General features: G+C 37.8%; 1 protein-coding gene across 1 annotated transcript; it reads left to right on the plus strand.

Moving 5' to 3' along the window:
- The first annotated feature begins 3,041 nt into the window (after positions 1-3,041).
- LOC132129178 (carbohydrate sulfotransferase 11-like) lies at positions 3,042-20,516 on the plus strand. The gene is made up of 3 exons (XM_059540668.1): positions 3,042-3,551; positions 17,859-17,941; positions 19,115-20,516. Exons 1-3 carry the CDS (start codon positions 3,458-3,460, stop codon positions 19,958-19,960), a joined length of 1,023 nt encoding a protein of 340 aa, XP_059396651.1. The 5' UTR covers positions 3,042-3,457; the 3' UTR covers positions 19,961-20,516.
- Positions 20,517-20,928: the final 412 nt, after the last annotated feature.

Here is a 20,928-nt window from a genome sequence, read left to right on the forward strand (position 1 = left end):
CTCAGGCAAAACAATTGCCCATTAGATATACCCAAAGCAAAATATATCAAATGTTTATCCACTACAGAATCAACACAGGCAGCCCCATATTTTACAAAATGTTACAGGGCCTAGCTACTTTTTAGGAGGACTTGCCGAGGGTTAGGCTACTTTTCAACTCGTAACGAAATAGTCTGAGCAAATTTTCAAAATTCGACGGTAGCTTTGAAGTTTAAACAACATTCTGGCATCAAAACTCTTAGAACTACGTTACATTTTGTGATAAAACAACAATAGTATTTCGAAATGTATAACTTACAGTTGTGAGTTTTCTCCTCCGCCATTGATGCTAACCTGGTTCGAGCTGAATTCTGGGTTATGGCCCGTATCAAGTCCGCACAAGTCACCTCTCCATGCATCCTCGGTAAAAGGAGCGGAGCAAGAACACATCCGGGGATTTGAACTGGACTTGGCTAGATGTGAACTTTGAAAAGGGAAACAGTACTTGGGCAGCGACTGATGACATTTCACAAGTCCACAAGTAACGTTACAGACAAGTACGCACAACATGGCCGATCAGGCAAGACGCCCCCCCCCCTGGATTTAAGCCAAAACGTGATTGGTTGAAGCGATAACGTGCTACGATTGGTCAGCTCAATGTGGCCGTTATTTGATTGGCTTGAGTAAACGGTGGGTGGAGTCCACTTATTTGTGGATTTATCTGCACATCGACGCTAGAAGTGTTTCAAATCCACAAATGCACAGGAACCGATCCACAAATGCGTGCAGTGATTTACAAATGCACAGACAGCGGTTCACAAATAAATACCAGGTAGAGTTGTGTTTGTGACATTAAACACATTTGTAAATATATATATTTTTATTTGCAAATCTCATTTTATTTATTTGTGAGTTTTATATTTTTTTGTGAAACTCTGTACATTTATTTGTGAATTTGATATATTTTTGTGAATCTTGTTACATTTATTTGTGGATCATAATCTATTTATTTGGAATAAAGCAACAATTCTCACCCCATAGTCGCAACTCTCATATTTAACGGCTCTGCCACAAACTAATCAGTGCTGACGCGTAACACACAGACTTCCCCACAAGGTGCAAAACCCTGAGATCACGGTTTGCCAACCGTGACACATATTAAAGGGTATGTAAAGTACTTGTTATTTAACACTATAGTAGTAAATACATTTTAAATATATCAAATTGCGACTTTCATTGTCAATAGATACATTTCAATAACGTTTCAAAACCTAAATTTCAAAAGTAATGACATTAAAGTATATTTTTGTTTACTATAAATGCTTGTCAACAAATTTGAAAGCACCCTTTAATCATATTTCAAAGAAAGCATAAGTAATTAAACGCATATAAAAATAAAGCTTAATATAAATAAATTTAAATGTAAATAATACATTTTCATTTAACTGAAAATATATTGGGGGGAGGGAAATGCAATTACATTATGCACTTAAATATTTGATTAAAGTATGTTATTCCCATAAGTAATTTTAAAAGAATGTACTACTTTAAGCATCAATTTTGTCTGCGTGCATCAGCTTGGGTGGTTTATGAGGACACAAATTTATATAATGACATGGGAATGACATATTACAATGTGTAGGTGGTTTATGAGGACACTTCCTGTGTCCCTCTAATTCAAAAGCCTTCAGTCATGCGTCCCCAACTAAGCAAGCCAAAGGCGACAGTGGCAAACATAAAAAGCATCTGCCAACTGCATAAATGAACAGTACATAAAGTGTGTAAGTTTTTAAAGCATACCCACAAAGTATCATGACCAAATTTGGCCCATGAACTGGATTACTCAGTCCCACAGCACTGACCATCCTGACTGGAAAGATACGGCCACATATCAAACATTTTTATGATTTGAGAACGTATGTCATTTATTACTTGCTACTGTAATTATGGTTATTATAATATATTATATTTTGCATGTATATAAATAGCAAAACCACATTTCTTCTGGGTCTGGGTCATTTTGACTCTGAATTAACATGAACCTGACCAGTTGTTAATGGACTTTGACTCTGACCTGAATTAACATAACCCGTAATTATCACTATCACTGACCTCCATTGTTTAAAACCTAATACAGGCGAACTGTACCAACCTGAAACACTAGCATTTCTGCATTCACTATCTGTGTGCTCAAAAGTAAATTATATATGCATGCATGCTTTGAGGTGAACAGAAGGTGTGGCTGGATGTCAGTGATAAAATCATAGAAAATTCTATGCTGCCTGTCAAGTTTTCAGTATCGTGAGCTGTGCTTAGGTTATGCAAGGTCAATTCACCAAACCTCATGAGAATTCAAACTCACCACATATAGACCTCAAATGAACTTAAAGACATCCAGAGCAAGCATGCATGAGGAAAAAAAATGTTAAAATACAATATTACATTGACTCAAGAAGCTTAGCTACATTTTTCATTGTCCCTCCCAAAGCTAGTTAGTTAAAAGATGTTAGAAAAATGTAATCCACAATGACCTTTTGGATTATCATAAAGTAGAACCTCTTAACGTATTAAAACATAATAAAGTAGCTCGTATTGCATCATGCAGTATTATACAGTAGGTAACAGCATCTGCCTTTTTAATAATAAGCGAGCTCTTGAAGTTTGAAGACCCCTGGTTTAGAGAGGAGTGAAACAGTCAGAATGTTCCTGTATTTTCCACCAGATGTCACTAAACATACATTATTATGACAAAAATATATATGTTGACACTTAATGTATAGCCTAGTAATTTAGAATTAGACACGTTTATAAAAGTGTGTGTGATTTATCAGACGGAAAAGTCTGAAATCTTAAAAATAATGAAATAGAAACAGGCTAATATAATAGCTATATCTTTAAAGACATGAAAGTAAAAAATTGTTAACGTACATACTTTCATTCAGTAACGTCACAAAAACACGTTTTACGAGTTTTACGTTAGCACGCTAGAGGGGTTTCACTTGTTGCGTCACATCCAGGGCCCCCTGGGCACTCAGCTCGATGCTAGTGGGGCGTGACGTCATGCACGAAACTTTGATACAATGCCCTCCATATTTTCGGGGAAGTTGAGCTCAACAGACAAGAGCAACATGTGACGTAGCGAAGGCATATAGATTGTCAATGGAAATTTTGCGTAATTGACGCGACCCGCTCGGAAAGCGAAGGCTCGCTGAAACACAGTTGGACCTGTTCAGTTTTTTAGGTGAATGGTTCGTGTAACACCCAACTATAGAGCGGTCTGTTCTCGGGTTGACACGCGGGCTGCTTTGGTAAAGCGTGTAACGGAATCTGTTTCCACCGAGTTGTTTTTGTGTTTCTTTCTAAAATGAGGAGCCCATTGGACAGACGCTTTTAGGATTGTTCTTCTGTGACAAACAGCCCTTCTCGGACCTCCGTCGCCGGGCGAGAGTCGGGCATCGTCCGTTGGAGGAGTATCAGAATGATAAAGCCCAAAGTGGGTCGGATGTTTCTGGCGACATGCGTCGGCTCGTTTTTCATTCTTATATTGTACTTCCAGAACATCTCAAGATCAGGTGAGTCTTACTAATAAACTAGCGATGTCTGATTCATTAAGGATTTGTTCTTTTAAATTGGATCCTTCGAAAGAATTGGGTCACAAAACCGGTGTGAACAGTTTGTTCGCAAACTGGTTCTCGAATGACACCGACAAGACTTTTCAGTCTGACATGTTCGATTCATATGATTAGATGTCAACAGTTTTGTCAACACATAGGCTAACAGATATGGTTTTGAAATTTCATTTAAATATGCAGAGATGTTTTTAACTGAGACATTATTTTTTTATTGTTCAGTGGAAATGCTGAATGTGTTTATGTTCAAAATAACTTCTGCTGAGTTTTGGCTTCAGTCAACGAATGAACTGGACACGTTAAAAAAAATAATAGAAAATCTTAGTAGGCTATAGCACGTAATCACATGATTCGTATATGTTTTTTTTGTTGTTGTTTTTTTTAGTATTGTACAATGATTTCTGCATTATTCAGTGGTAAACTTATTGGTGTACAGCTCTTCTTCTTTTTAATTCAGTAGAAAAAGGAAGTTAGATAAGTTTCATCAGCCAAATCTAGATTACAAATCAGACTTTTTGTAACAGACCATGACCACATACTAAATTCGTTCTTGGATTGATGACATTCATCTTTTTAAACGTTAACTGTGGGCAAAGATGATGCAAGTGCATTCTGATTCGTCCTACCTGGTCCGGACATCCTAAATGTCTGGGATCAGTGCCATCAAGGAACAGCATTGTTATTTTGCTTTGGCCTGTTAAAGTTAAATGTCACTTTGCATTAAGTGCTCTGTTAGTTTAAAATCTAGGATGATATCTGAAATGTTGCTGGTTTGAACCCCAAACAGGTCGATCCACTCTACACTAAGCCTCTTTTTCTTTTTTTTGCAGTCCCAACTTTTCACTTTCACAGTTATAAGTTAGTGAAATTTAGAATTGCATTTTCACCTGTTCTCCCATTTTTGTCTTCCAAATCCACCAGAATTACTGTTAAAACCTGTGTTAAAAGACTTCAAATGACTTCTTACTATGTGAGAACTTTGGCCTTGTTTACATTTGGTATTAAGATGTACTAAGATGTGCACAGTCATCTTTCACAGTGATCTGATCACATTATGAGCTGAGACACATTAATGATTACAAATGGTCTTAACATGCACTTTAAATGCATTTCCTGTGGCCACATGTGTTCGGATTTCCTCTTATTTTTTCCATCTTATTTTGGCATACTTGTGTGCGGAGCATGAATATGATTGAATGACTAAAGCTATTATGCTGTTTACAAGCTAGCAGGAAATGGAAGTGAATGGAAAGGACACGGTAACTACAATTTCAATCATAATCTTTGTGTGGCACAACATAGCTTAGTTGGAATCAATTGTTTTGGTATGCTTTCTCAAAACACATCCCATAATGCTCACATGTTAGGTCTACACTACAAAAGGTTGACTGCTTTTTCAACTTCCTCTAGAAGTGGCTGAAAATGTTTTATTTTATAACCCATTTACACCTGTATTTAACCTTGTTCACTTTTGATCTGGTCAATGAAAAGCATCTTAAAACCAGGTGTAGACAAGACCTTAAGCAATGACTGTCTAATTGAAATCCCTTATTTGATGTCAAAACTCAAGATGCTGTAACATAATTTTAAATTCAGTTAGGACAGACATTTCTTCCAGTGGTAATTGGGTGAAAATAGGAAGTTAATCCCACACTGAAACTGGTTTAATAATGTAGATTCAAGCCAATATGTTTGACATTCATTTTACATAAAATCAGTGTCATATCAAGTGTTTGAAGTCAGTTTGATTTGCATATTTGACCTGTTTGTTTTTTTTTTTTTTTTTTTTGACGTCAAACTGACATCTTTTCAACATCAGTTGCTCACTGGGAAAGATTTAGTGCATTGTCTTCACTTTCAATTGACAACCTTAAGTAAATAAAGTTTAGATAACATGGACAAGCATGCCACAAAAAAAGCAGTTCCTCTGACTTACTAAAAAGGACATCAGACTTTAGAGTGCACACATTTAGACTTTAGCCTGTTTAGAACAGCGAACAAAAAACGGCTGTTGAAACCCGGGAAACAAAGCAGACAGAGAGAAAATCCGGAATGTTTGGAAAGCCCCCACTGGGACACTCTGGGGTATTCTGAAACCTTTTAAACCTTACCCTGATGCCTCAGAAGAACGGATCACCTTGAAGAAGTATAGTGTGAGATTTGAGAAGAAGGGGGAATTAAAGGTCAGTGGCTTTGACTTTCTCTAGAGTTTTGGGAAAGGCTTCATGTGACCATGTCAGATTTTTCAACCAGAGATTACTTAGGTTCATGACAGTTTATGGAGCTAAACCTGTGCTGTGACAGTAATTTATGAAAATCACCTGGAAATGATCAAAAGCAGCATGGGGCAGTGAAGTACTGTATAGTATGTAACCACAAAAGATATTTAGATGATGGTTAGTTTCCTGTGAATTATAGATAAGAGACTTTGAACAAATAGAGATAATCTTGTAGTTATACATTGTAAAAAAAAAAGTCCGTAAAAATACAGTACAATATACCTTAATAATTTAAAGGAATTGTCCGTATTTTCTTTTTACAGGCGTTTCTCCGTTATTTTTTAATAATGCTTTGCATTGTGGGTACAAGAAGCTCAGTCGACAATCGGCGCGAAACCAGTGCTTTCGCAGGCGCCATTATTCACGGAGATACTCTCGGTCAAAATCTCATTTTAAAGTCGGATTTAGGATTTTGAGAATGGTTCCTACACTTACTTTTGTAATTTTTTTTGTTAAATGTAACAAACTGTATTGCTAACTTAGTTGCTGCCTGGCTTGTTTGGCAAATGAATGTCGGAGCCGTTGCATTCAACATTTTCAGCATGCCGTCACATCTTAACGTTACTCGACGTGGAGGTACGTGTTACAGCGCACTCTTTTAGTTTTATAAATAAAGGTTTATTAACTTTTTGTTGTTGATGCGGTGTAACATGTTTGTTAATGAGCGTGTCGTAAAGCATCAGGCATATTAATGTTTCTGAGGTGATATTGAGCAGCTGTGATAACGTTAAATCTGAATCGCGGTACAACTGTGTTTAGAGCGCTTTATGCCTTCAACAGGAGCAGGCAGAGTAATTGTCAAGAAAAGAAGACCCCATTAACGTTACGACTTTTTATTTAAAAGAGATTGATTATATGACCAGAAGATCTGACATCACGGAGTTCTTCAAGGATAACACACATTTTCTGCCAAACGAGGTAGGTTTAGACATTTCATCAGCTTGTTTATGTTAAACACACACACATACACACACACTAATAAACGATCAGTTAATTATGTAACTTTACTGGCACGCTGTCTGTGAACGCACACATGTCATGCACACGCAGAGAATGCCGCTTCAGGCCTGGTTCACACCGGACGCTGAAGCGGCGCGGAACGGAGGCCGCTTCCTTTCGGCGCCCATGTTAACCTATGGTGTCGTTCACACCAGACGCGGTGCGCCACGGCCGGCCCGCGCCGTGAAGCGCCAGTTTAGGCGTCTGGTCTATTTTTTGCGCGAGCCGCGAGCGATCCGCGTCAATTCCGACAGGAAGTCACACCAAGAAACACGAGAAAATCCGGTCAATTGTCAAAATATAAGCAATTTTCAAATTAAAATACCGCGAGTGACAAATGCAATCATATTTGTGTATCTAAACAGACTAGAAAAATGACACACAAAAAAACACGCACGCACATGCACACACAGAGAAACGGGAGTGGGCGGACTACAGAGGGGGTGGGGGTTATTTACTTACCCATGTGCTCTGAATAAACAACAACTGAGCAGAAGCGCTTGTCGACCGCTGCGGAGAATACGCGTCTGGTGTGAACAGGCAGACGCCGGACCGCGCGTGATTTTCCGTTCCGCGTCGCTTCGGCGTCCGGTGTGAACCAGGCGTTAACACAGACAAAAGCACGCACAGAGAATGGTGCTTCATACAAGTTCTTTCACTCTTACACAGACAAAAGCACGCACAAAATGAACATTTTTGGCAAGTGAGAGTCTCAAATAAGTTAATAAGTCTTAACTGATGTAAATCATGTCCAATATTTAGTGCAAAATGAAAAAACTATTATATCGTTTACATTTGCTATTTCCTACAATAATTTTAATATGCAAAATAAAAACATATTTTAATGCTTCATAAGTTGCAAAATTAAAATGAAAATATATTACACAAATTGATTAGATGTGTTTAATATGTCCAAGCAAAAACTAGTAAAGTTATCATTTAAATGCTGTTTTTCCTAAAAAAAAATTGACTTGGGGGTAGAACACTTGGGATTGCATTTTCATCATAATACAGCGTGATAATTGTAGCAAAATACAGTGAGAATTTCAGAATGCATTCTGAGCCAAAGGTGCCGCAAAATGGTTTAAATTTCTATTATTCTTAGTGCATTGAAGAACTGAAATTAATAATAATTTTGCTACATTTTTTGCTTGGACATGTTAAACATATCTAATAAATTTGGGTAATACATTTTCACTGTAATTTTGCAACTTATAAAGTGTTCAAATGTTTTTAATTTGCATATAAAAACTAGTGTAGAAAATGGCAAATGTAAATTATATAACTGAGTTTTTATTTTGCACTAAATTTGACACATGTATGGTAAAATGTTAATTAAAATACAAAACTACATTGGCATTTTATGTATTGCATTGCCATTTTGCATATTTCAAATTGAATTTTGCTATCCATATGGTTCCATATTTATTTACCATTAGGGATGTTCAACACTGACAAGAAATTAGTCATGGAGTCGTTTAGTAAGTTAACAGAAAGATTTAATCAATGTTTGGAATGGCTTTCTGATTTTACAATGTGTTGTTTATAATTTCTTTGTTTGTTATTGGTGATTCCAGATTGCTGTCATACAAGTTACCATTTCCACCCCCATTGTGGCCGAGCTACACATTCTCTTTGTTTTATTTTAAACCTAAAACATCCGGAGGAGAATGCTGCCTACACTGGAATTCATTCAAATGTAGGGAACATATCTAATGAAACTGTGTATAAAGCATTTTGTTATGTTGCCATTTAGATGAAAATAATAAGGGTTCGTTCACTCAAAAACAAAAATTCTGTCATTAATTACTCACCCTCTTGTTGTTTCGAACCTGTAAGACCTTCATTCATCTTCAGAACACAAATTAAGATATTTTTTATGGAATCTGAGAGCTTTCTGACCCTCCATAGACAGCAAGTGCCCTACCACGATCAAGGCACAGAAATGTAGTATAAGGACATCGTGAAAATGGTGCATGTGACATCAGTAGTTCAACTAATTTTACGTTAATTTTGTGTTCTGAAGATAATAGAATGACTTACGGGTTTAGAACGACATGAAGATGAGTGATTAATGACAGTTTTCATTTTTATGTGGACTAATGATCTCTTTAAGTATTTCATAAAACATTGTTGACAAGATCACGTGACCGATGCAATTGGAGACCACTGGAAATGCAAGTTTAGCATTTTATAAGCAATGTTTAAAATGGAACTGGATAATTCAATCTCAACCTGTTCTGCACATTACTCTGTACTTCACTTTCATTCATTTTCATTTCTTGTCATTAACAGTCTTACTGTGAAGAAATCCTGAACGAGCGTCAAAGGTTCAGATGAAGGGAATCTACGCTTCCAAGACTCATGTATGAACTACTTCTAGATTCCACATTTTTTTTTTTTCAAATCTCAATTTAGGACTTGGACTGAACATGCAGCGCAGAAAAAAAAAAAAAAAGGTTTCATCAAACGGGCACATGGCTAGCGATACTAAAAGCACACAAACACACTTGGAGCCCTGATCTTAATTTAGATTGTATAGTTCCCTTAGTTTAACATTAAAAAGTCAGGTATGAGTGCATAAATCTTCTTTATTTTCAAATGCTGTACAAGTTTTTTTTTTTTTTTTGATGTCAATTGTAGATGCAGATAATTTAGCATGAATAAAAGGTTAGTTAATCTAACTAGGTTTAGTTCACCCATAATATTATATGAAAAATCTAATTCAAATCCTGTTAGACTTTTGTTCATTTTTGGAACACTAATTAAGATCCTTTTTAATGAAATCTGACTGCTGTACTGTATTAGACCTTGAAATGGTAGTTGCATAGGCTGTCAATGGAGGGACAGAAAGCAGAGATTTCATAAAAAATACTCTTCATTTGTGTTTCAAAGATGATTGGAAATCGTATGGATTTGGAATGGTATGAGGGAAAGTAACTGATGTCAGAATTCACATGTGCTTTTAAATAATGTGTTCTATAGGAAAATTGTCATTTCACTTGACTATTGACTATTAGTCTGTAGCAATTGTTAATAATGACAGCCCTGTCTTTGTATTAATTTTTACCCCATGTATTTGAAAATGTTTATCTTTGTGACCATTATTTTGTGCAACACCAATATTGTACAGGTACCTGCTCATATTTTCTTTTTTCTGCATGTTGCTCTAGGCGCAGCCAGGGGCCGGAGGGGGTCAGGTTTGGTGACAACACGATTTCGTCTCTGCTCTTTGCGGATGATGTTGTCGTGTTGGCCTCATCAAGCCAGGACCTTCAGCATGCACTGGGATGGTTTGCAGCCGAGTGTGAAGCGGCTGGGATGAGAATCAGCACCTCCAAATCCGAGGCCATGGTCCTCAGTCGGAAAAGGGTGGCTTGCCAACTTCAGGTTGGTGGAGAGTTCCTGCCTCAAGTGGAGGAGTTTAAGTATCTTGGGGTCTTGTTCAAGAGTGAGGTAAGGATGGAACGGGAGATTGACAGACGGATCGGTGCAGCTTCTGCAGTAATGCGGTCAATGTACCGGTCTGTCGTGGTGAGGAAAGAGCTGAGCCGCAAGGCGAAGCTCTCGATTTACTGGTCAATCTACGTTCCTACTCTCACCTATGGTCATGAGCTTTGGGTCATGACCGAAAGGACAAGATCCCGGATACAGGCGGCCGAAATGAGCTTTCTCCGCAGGGTGGCTGGGCAATCCCTTAGAGATAGGGTGAGAAGCTCAGTCACACGGGAGGAGCTCAGAGTAGAGCCGCTGCTCCTCCACATCGAGAGGGGTCAGCTGAGGTGGCTCGGGCATCTGTTCCGGATGCCTCCTGGACGCCTTCCCGGGAAGTTGTTCCTGTTGTTCGCTGGAGAGACTATGTCTCCCGGCTGGCCTGGGAACGCCTCGGTGTCCCCCCAGAAGAGCTGGAGGAAGTGTCTAGGGAGAGGGAAGTCTGGGCGTCTCTGCTTAGACTGCTGCCCCCGCGACCCGGCCCCGGATAAGCAGAAGTAGATGGATGGATGGATGGATGGATGCATGTTGCTGTTTAACACTAAACAGTGTTCTATAATACAAGCATTTTCAATGGTGCTTTTCACATTGTTAAAGTAATTGATGTCATAATGTTTTTGTCTTCACCTGTTTAAGGCAAATAAAAGCTACTGAACGCATTAAGAATGTTCACATGAGGTAAAAATAAACCATGTTCAATTTTTACATATTGTGCTGGATTAATTTGCTACAAAATATAGGCCTATGCTATAAAATAAAGTAAAATCTCTGCATAACGGATTTTTTTTGTTTATGGTACGGAAGAAAATGTTAATCTAAAGAATTTTCTGTTTTAATGTTGAAGGAAGTGTCCGTAAAGGTTACGGAAAATGTCCTGGTAATTTTCTGCCAGTACATTATCCGTGTTTTTACGGATTTTGTTTTTACAGTGTAGCTAATTTATATTCTTGTTATTTCGTGTTGTAAACAAAACTTCAATTCATTCTCTTCACCCAAGAGAGCTAGACTAGAGCCAAGTTCAGAGTATTTTGGTAAAAATGTTCAATTAAATTAATGATCCCCTTACTAGATTTGGCCCTATTGAACCATTCTTGCCCAGGCTTGTTAGTATGGAGTAAGGCAGCTTTATGGTACATGCTGCTCAAGGATAGTTCAGAATCTGACCCTGGAAAATCTTCCTGCCTGAAGCAAAGAGATTGTCTATGGAAAAAGAACATTGTGTGATAATTCACTGTCTCTCCTTAACCTGCATTTTTGAAGACGCTTCTTTTGGTGGACCTCTTTACCCTTCACTTGCTCCAAACCTGTTTGTTTCTTTCCTCTGTTGAACAAGAAATGAGATATTTTGAAGAATGTGGGTAGCCATTGACTTCCATAGTATTTTCTTTAGTATAAAAGTCAATGGCTACTGTCAACTATTTGGTTACTAACATTCTTCAAAATGTATTCTTTGTGTTCAACAGAAGAAAGAAACTCATACAGGTTTGGAACAACTAGAGTGTGAGTAAATGATGACAGAATTTTAATTTTCGGGTGAACTATTCCGTTAATCTCATTCTAATGGTGATGTATCAAGGTGAATCATTCAAAACTGGGAAGCTTTTATATAGGCTTGAATGTGATTAAACTCATTCTAGGCTCACATTTTCATACTGTGCATTATTTGCTTAAAGCTTTTCTTGTTTGGCTCATGGACAGTTGTTTGCTGAGCCACACCCCTTCATTGGTCACACGGTCACACTTCACAGGAAGTTTGGCTATGCTGTATACCACTCTGTCCTCTTTGCTTCTAAAAAGTGGTTCCAATAAAAAGAGCTGATACAAGTGATCTTAAAAGTAGTGCGCTCTAGGTGTCTTGGCCTAATACTTGCAGCAGCAATCAGTAATTTCTTTAAAATGGCTTTTGTATTTATTTAATTATACTTCTCAGAACCACTCTGTAACCGACCTCATGTGTTGGCCATTTATTCTGTTTAATTACTGAATATTGAATTTCCCCTTATTCTTCTGCTGATACATCATCAAGAACAACATCAAGAAAACTTGTCCAGCCAAAAGGCAAACGGTGAGGTTCAACTCATGAATGTTTATGGCCAAACATATGGAGCTGCTTCCCTTTCTGTGCAGTAATTGACTTTGAGTCAGAACACGGGGTGGGGGTCATTTCTTTGACCTTGGCTCCATCACACCCACTGTGGGCAATCTGAAACTAAGATGATGTCAACTTCATGTTCTCCTGTGATAAAGGCTGTGTCTGCTGTGTGCAGCAGTTTCATTGCTTATCTGACCACCATCACTTAACTGCTGTTCGTGTTTAAAGAGGCAGTGTTGCTGAATTTGCTGCATGTCACACTTCTTTTTGCTTGTTTAGTTTGACATAGCCTGATTAATCTCATTCAAGCATTTTACTCAGCTCCCTTACAGCTTGCTCTGGTAAAACTGCTTAATAGACTAAAGTAGTTATTCTTGATGTTGATTGTCACAAGTGAAACTCTCTTTGATCTTTGAAAATTGAGTCACATTATGAAGTGATTGAAGGTCAAATTAGATTTTGGATTTGTACTTTCTCCAGTAATTGTTTCCTAAGTTGTTTATGCGTCTTTTACACATTTTATGCTCTAGTTCTAGTAAACTGGAGTGATTAAGCCTTATCGATTTTGAAATAAACCAGAGGTTGGGACAGTCCAAGACTTACCTACATTTAACAAACAATTTGAAGCAATTGTTCACCCAAAACTATTGTCTTTTACTGAACTTAATGTTGTTTCTAAACCTGTATGACTTTGTTTCTTCCACTAGAACACAAAAGAAGAAGGATTAATTTTTTTATCTATGTTTGTTTTGGACCCCACTAGCTTATGGGCGAAAGGACATTTTTCAAAAATAACTTTTGTGTTCTGAAGAAGAAAGTCATACAGGTTTGCACTTACGTAAAGGTAAGTAAATGTTGACTGAAGTTTGATTTTTCATTGAACTGTCCCTTTAATGTTTGATCCTCTTTGCAAAGCATGGGTTTTGATGCTCTCTTAAACAGATAAATAAACAGCAGTTTAAAAACCACTTTCTGACAGTATCCTTCAGGCACATGCGTTTAGTATAGCGTCATCAGCCATTGCTGGTTTGTCTAAGCATTCCATTACCCATAAAATGACGTAATTCTGGGAGTCGTTCTGCTCTACAGTGCCAAGTTTCCCATTAGACCCATTTTATATTTTATGAGGAACTGCGCACAAGATGCTTTTGATTTAACATGCTGCCGGGGCATTGGTCTGATCCCGCCAACCCTCCTGATCCTTCGCTCTTCCTTTCGGACAGCTGAGACTGGAGACAGATTTTAAGCCGTCAGAGATTTGGATAGAATAAACAAATCACGCAAGTGACATGAACAGATTGTTTGATTGCCAAACACTGGCACTCGTTTGGATAGAAGGCAGATATAGAACAGCTTGAGGGTCACAAGGTTGTTGTATCTTCTCTTTTGTTTTCATAATTTGTTCACTCTTCAGGCCTGGGAAGGAGAAAAAGACTGCATCCTTTTAATAAATTAGGGGAAATTTCCAGCCTAAAATGGAATTTGGGGATTTGGGATGAACAGTCACGGCTCTATGTTAGTCAGGGATAGAGTGACACCCTCACATTGAGGCTCTAAGGAGAAAGAGAGAAGCACAGTCTTTCATCAACGTTTCATATTATATGCATCTCTTTCTCTCTTCTCAATGTCATCTATAGTTAAGAGAGTAAAGCTCATCCTGTGAATGGATTACTGTACAGTAAGATGCTCTGAGCCACTATGAGTGGACATAACTCTATCCAAATCTCTGATTAAGCACATTCCTCACTCAGTAATGGATTTTGCTTTATGGCATATTAAGGCACCCATTGGAGTTCTACTTCCTCTAGTGTGCTTGGGGCAGAAAGGAAAATTATTGCTTTAGTTCGAAAACTTTTCCCTTCTTCCCTAAGAACGCTTTATGATAAGTAAGACTCCTTTTTACAGAAACAGGTCTCTGTAGGTATTCATTAGAATTTCAAGCAAGCATTTTAGTAATTTTGAAAACTAATTTGATCAAATCAGTAATTCTCAGTCAAGTTCATTCTTGTTTTAAAAATGTCTTTTATAGCTTAACATTTCATTACTGCCTCTATTTTGCAGCTCCCAGAATTATGCAGAATATCCACCATAATTGAACATTCAAGATTTGACCAGCATTAAAATACTTACACAAAAATGTTAAGCAGCACAACTGTTTTCAACACTGATAATAATAAGTAATGTTTATTGAGCTCCAAATCAGTACAATATAATGATTTCTGATGGATCATGTGACACTTAAGACTGGAACAATGGCTGCTGAAAAGTCAGTATTGTCAGGAATAAAAAAAAAAAAAAAACATTGTAATAATTTCCATCGTACTACTGAAAAATTAATTTTGATGTCGTGTTTTCTGGGAAACATGAGTCAAAAAGACACATGGCAGATGGTTTAATGCACATTTTACATGAATAAGAACAGCTTGTGAAATGTTCTCATTTCAACATCAGACTGGTTTCACTTCTAATTCTGATGGGTTTCATGACACATACATAATGCTTCCTGACATCACCATGAGGCATGAGCTCTTATGTTTCCACTGTTGTTTTAAACAGAGAAACATGACCCTCAAAGTCATTTGAATGTGTTTCCATGTATCACAGTCTAATTATATTTAGACTTTAGGAGCGAGAACACCAGCTGTGAAGACTATTGAGAAGATAAATCAGTTGATTTCAGGAGTAAAGCAACAGTAAGCGTGCAGTTGCAGTGCCGCAGGAGGGTTTCCTGCCCATTACCTTGCCTTAACTTTTGATAAAAGCCTGCTGATTTGTGTGTTGCCCTCTATAAACCCTCACAGAACAACATTATTGGCCACAAGCCTGTGTAGCATTCCAGCAAACAACCTTTGTTGTTGCCCCCTGGCCTCGGTTGACTTGTAGAACCTCATGTGGAACTCATATTGCATACTTACAAGATTAAAAAAAAAAAAGAGACCTCATTGTTGCCTACCTTTGGAAGCCATTTAGTGTTTTTTTTTCCTACTACGTAGCTTAGGATTGTTTGGAAAACTCATTTAGTCAAGTCAAGTATTGTTTAGTATTTTAAGTCATATTAAGTATTTCTTTGGGTGATACTGTTTTATGTCTAGTCATCATTTAACTTCAATTTTGTATTTTTCTTCTAGCAATTCTCTATAGATTACTATGTTCCTTTTAAAAATAAAGTCACAAGAGGAAGTTAGCTTGCAGGTCATTCTGTGGTTGCGAATCTGACAGCCCCTTTACTGCCTCTTGCACTTACTTTCAGACTTCCTTTATAAAATATTTTCATCTGTTGATTAAAGGAGTATAAAGTGAAAAGACATAATTTTGTGATGGCAGCTCTGATATGCTTGGAATAGACATCAAATTATGGCATTGTGTAACATTAAATAGTTCCTTTTTCACGACTTTGCACACTACCATTTAACAACTGCACTATCTGTTGTGAGGTAACCAACTTCAGTGAGTCATAAGATTTTGTAGCAGATAGGAGCATTTTAAAATTTTACCTCCGATATTTCACATTGAAAGTATTTGAAATGTATTTGAGCAGCACAACTCAAACCTTTATGCTAATATTTGTTTTATTCACTGAACAGGTCTAATGTATTGGCTGAAAGGCAGACGTTGTTGAGTGGGCGTAAATCATCTGGCTAATTAAACAATCATGAATATTAATTACGTTTTATGACTAGATGCTCCCGGTTACCAAGCAACATCTTCATGACTGAATTAATTAATATTCGCATGCCTTAATTTTGCAGACTAATTATACTGGGCTGAAAAGTGAACTAAGATTCTACTAGTTGTTTGGAGTACTCACGTTTTTCACTCTCTCTGTTTGATTTTGAAAACTTAGTTAAGACTTCTTTGTGCAAAATCAGATCGCTCCCATTATAAACAAGACTATTGGTAAATTTTCAGCATTTCACTTGAAAATGTTGCACTGTCACTCTTTACTGTTATTGTAATACAAGTCAAAAAGCCCCAAAGGCACATTTAGACTTGATTTTCACTGTGGAATTTATCCATTTTTATGTTTTATTGGCTTATTTGCAGTTTTGTATTAATTGAATGTTTCCATTTGTCCGGTTGAATGATGAGTGTATATAAAGGCTGGGAAAGCCATCAGCGTCTGCTCTCATAGCACAAATTTTGGTCTGTATATGTACTCAACCCCCTCCACTTTTCCTTCTTTCTGCCCCTTCCATGTTATATCATGTTCTTCTTTTCTTCCATTTTCCATCTGATCCTCATATAATCCATGTTTTTCTAGTACTGTATGTCTTTTGACAATTTCCACAAATAAGGTTCAAATTGGTGTACCACTAATTCTTTTTAAGCTTTTTTAACATTAGATATTTTTGATAAATATACATTGTTAATCAGTCCCATGTGACCATATTTTACCAAATTAAGTATAATTTGTACATTTAATTATTATTTTTTTTTTGTTTATTGATAGAAAATTATAAAGGAAAAGTTCCCCAAAAGTTTAAATGTTTTTAGTTTGTCTGGATAATGATGATCAGCATCTTTTGAGGGTTAAGTCTTTCATAGACCATTTACTGAAAAATCTCTTTCAGTGTGTTTGTGTGCGCGTACATTTGTGTGTCAGAATGGGTGGGAAGGGGAGTAAGGGGGGAAGTGGCTTGGACTGAAGAGAACAGACTGTTCCTATAGAGAATACAAATGTGAAGGAGGAATTTGTGAATTCTCAAATGTGAATTTTAGGGCTTATCAGCTATAGGAGCGGGAGTCAGAGAATGCAGTAACTGTCTGGTCCCAAAATGCTGAAAATTAACCGCTTTAATCTTTTACAGTTTAATAACATGACCATTCAGACAAAGTGCTTTGATATCTGCTCTCTCCACACAAGATCACAAGTCCCTTAACTACAAAGAAGCTCTTTCTTCTGAGGAAAATTTGAGTGATGCTTGAACATACAAAACTTGTAGTCACAGTGCTGGGATGTTGTGAGTGGTTGTCAAGGCATTGCTATGTGGTCGCTAAGGAGTTCACAGTGGTTTTTAGCATATTGCTATGTGGTTTCTAGGTTGTTCTGGGTAGTTTCTTACTAGCCCAAATGAAAAGACCCCACCTCAGAGTCATATTCTGGTCAATATAAGTTCCTTTAATATAAGCTAATGCACTCGTTATATTGTTAAAAAGATATTTAGCATAGATTATTAGCCCCAATTTGATGTATAAGTCATTTTCAATAGCAGTGCAAGATATACACTGAAGATTTGTAAAACCTACAATGACCATATTTAATAACAATATTTTCTGTTGCCTAAAAAGCAATTAAATGTTTTAACGGATGTCTAAATGTTTTGCTTTTGGAGCCATTATCTTTCTGTTGCCATTTCTCATGTTGTTGCATTTATTGTGTGCTTATAGCTTCTGAACAGTTTTCAGGCTGGAACAGTTCTTCAGTTAAATCAGGAAGAAGCCCTTTGCAGTCACTACAAGAAAATGACCAGGTATGTATTTCAGCAATGAAATCATTACAGATGTTGTTGATTAACGGTTATAAAATAAGTAACGAAATTATTAAATAAGACTATGTGTACTTGATGATACATTTGCAAGCAATTTTGAAGTATGAATTATATGATTTTGGGGATTGACAGAGGACAGAGTGAATTCTTTGGGACCCGGTGTTGAAGGGACAGATTTTAACAGCAGTAGAGGATGAATTACTAAAATAACAACCTCCTGTTGGGGCTCAATTCATTCACCCTCAACACCTTATTTTTACACAATCACCATCTCATTAAGACACATGCTAACATCTGACAAAATGAAATTATATGCGTCACTGCTATGCCAGGGTGTGCGCTGCACTAAAGGGTGAAAATTCTTTATTTAATTCAAAATAAAATGCTTTTGTTTGCTCACGTTTTTCCAAATTTTTAAGACTGACTTTCTTCTATTGAAAAGAAGAAAATCCTGGCTTCTTTTTTCAAATAATTCAAGTAAAAGATAGTTGGGTCTGTCAAATTTCAAAATTGCCAAACACAGTATAATAAGATTAATCCATGCGACTTGTGCACCATATTAATTTTTTAAGCCATACCATAGCCTTGGAGATTTACAGACACTGTTTACTGTGTAGTGGAAGCAAACTGCCAGAATGTTCTGCTAAACGTCTGCTCTTATATTATACAGACAAAAGTAAGTTGTACGGGTTTGGAATGACATGACGTCAATGATGGCAGACTTTTAATTTTTGGGTGAACTATCCCTTTAAAGGTCTCCGTTGAAAGTTTAGATATGATCCTTCTTGTTGAAACACTACCAGCTCATCAAATCCTATTATATTGCCATTATTAAACCCATCTGTGGATCATCCCCCAGGCAAAACCGTTACCCTCCTTTAACCGCTATGTGCCTCATTGTTTCACAAGAAATTCCCTCAAACAACAACTGTCATATCATATAAAGTAACGCAAAACGTGTAGTGGAACCTGTGGTCGCTGATAAGAAATCTGGAAATTCAGTTTCAGAAGAAAATATTTTTAAAGCAATAGTTCACCCAAAAATTGTATTCCGTTCTGAACTCATGTGACTTTTTTTCTTTCGTGGAACACAAATGGTGACTTTTTTTTTTTTTTTTTTCATTTCCTCTTATACCATTCCTTTCTGTCATCCAGCTGGAGCAGTCTGCAGTGCAGGCCACTCTGCAGGATCGAAGGGAACTCCTGGAGGAAACCTGTCGCACCCACACCCACAAAAGACGCATACTCAGCCCGGAGGACCTCCGCCACCTCATAGTGGATGATAAACACAAGTTACTATATTGCTATGTCCCCAAAGTGGCATGTACAAACTGGAAACGTGTGTTGATGGTGCTAACAGGAGATGGGCACTATCATGAACCACTGGCTATTCCAGCAAACGAGGCTCACGTAGTGGGCAACCTGCGTTCACTCTCGGAGTACTCCACAGCCGAGATCAACCAGCGGCTACGCACATATCTGAAGTTTGTCTTTGTGCGTGAACCCTTCGAAAGACTTGTCTCGGCATATCGCAACAAGTTTACCCGTAGCTACAACACGGCCTTCCATAAACGCTATGGGACCAAAATCATCCAGAGGCATCGTGCGGACCCCCAGGCTGAAGCACTGGAAAAAGGCAACGATGTCTCCTTTGAGGAGTTTGTGTATTATTTAGTGGACCCCCAGACTCAGAAAGAGGAACCGTTTAATGAGCACTGGGAAAGGGTTCACTCACTTTGCCACCCTTGCCTGATCCATTACGATGTAGTGGGCAAGTATGAGACTCTTGTGCAAGATTCACGCTACATCCTGAAGTTAGCAGGTGCTGAAGAAGAGGTCAAATTTCCCGCCATGTCCAAGAGCACCAGGACCACGGGTGACATGACCGCTAAGTTCTTCGACAACATCAGTCCGTTTTACCAGAAGAAACTCTTCAACCTTTACAGAATGGACTTCTTGCTTTTTAACTACTCTGTGCCGGCTTACTTGAAGTTGAGATGAACAGTTCAGTGAGTTTCAACTGATCATAAAACTTGTACACATGGATGTGAGTCTTGCGGGCACTGACTAAAATTTTGCTTGTGTCTGGATTTGAGTGAATTGCCTGAGGGAACCTGTAGAGGATGCACCTTGGATATGGCGTCTCCATTGGTCTTTTGAAGTGAAATTCAGCACTGTGAACAGATAAGTGCTGGCTGGGGTGTTGCATACCATCCCAAAAGTTCACAAAATACTGTCTGTAATTCCTTTGGCAACTTTCGACTGAGCTCCAAGTATGTGCCTTTATCCTTATGAATGTCGATAAGTGAAGCAGGATTCTTCATCAACAGACAAATGCTATTTATGTTTCATCTCCTTTAATCTTCACCATCCAAAATAATATTTATGGCATTGTTTACATAGCATATTTATTGTGGATTTTGCTGTTGAACTGGAACCAGCAAAGCCTTGACATTAATCTCGAAGAGATTCCTTGTAGCTGATCTCAAAGCCTCCTTTTAACATTCCCTGGATATATGGGCCTTTCGCACCACTTTAGTTCAATAACTAAATGTACAGTTCTTAGTACTGGGATGATTTTGCGATAATTTGATTCTCGAAAAGTAGGAGTTAATTTGATTCTCGAAAAAGGCAGTCCTGTAATAAAATCACACCTAATTCTGGCAGTGCGAAAATGCCCAAAAGTGGGTTGTTCCACAATTAGTTCTGGTACTATGAAAAGGTTCCAGCGGTGCGAAAGGCCCTAGAGTTCCAGACCTCAACCTTACGCCCAAGTTTAAAGGTCAACTGGTTCAAGCAGATTGCTGGTAATATGTTGGAGGGAGTCAAAGGTAAGGGATGAATTTAGACTTCTTTTTCAGTCGCAAACTGGACAAGGCTGTCTACCTTGGGCAGTTTAGATGCTCTGGAAAGAAATGGCGTTCTCATAGAGTCTCCACTTTATTTGGCATGCAACGGGCTGTGTCAAC

The sequence above is a fragment of the Carassius carassius genome, chromosome 46, assembly GCF_963082965.1.
Source record: "Carassius carassius chromosome 46, fCarCar2.1, whole genome shotgun sequence".
Classification (NCBI taxonomy): domain Eukaryota; kingdom Metazoa; phylum Chordata; class Actinopteri; order Cypriniformes; family Cyprinidae; genus Carassius; species Carassius carassius.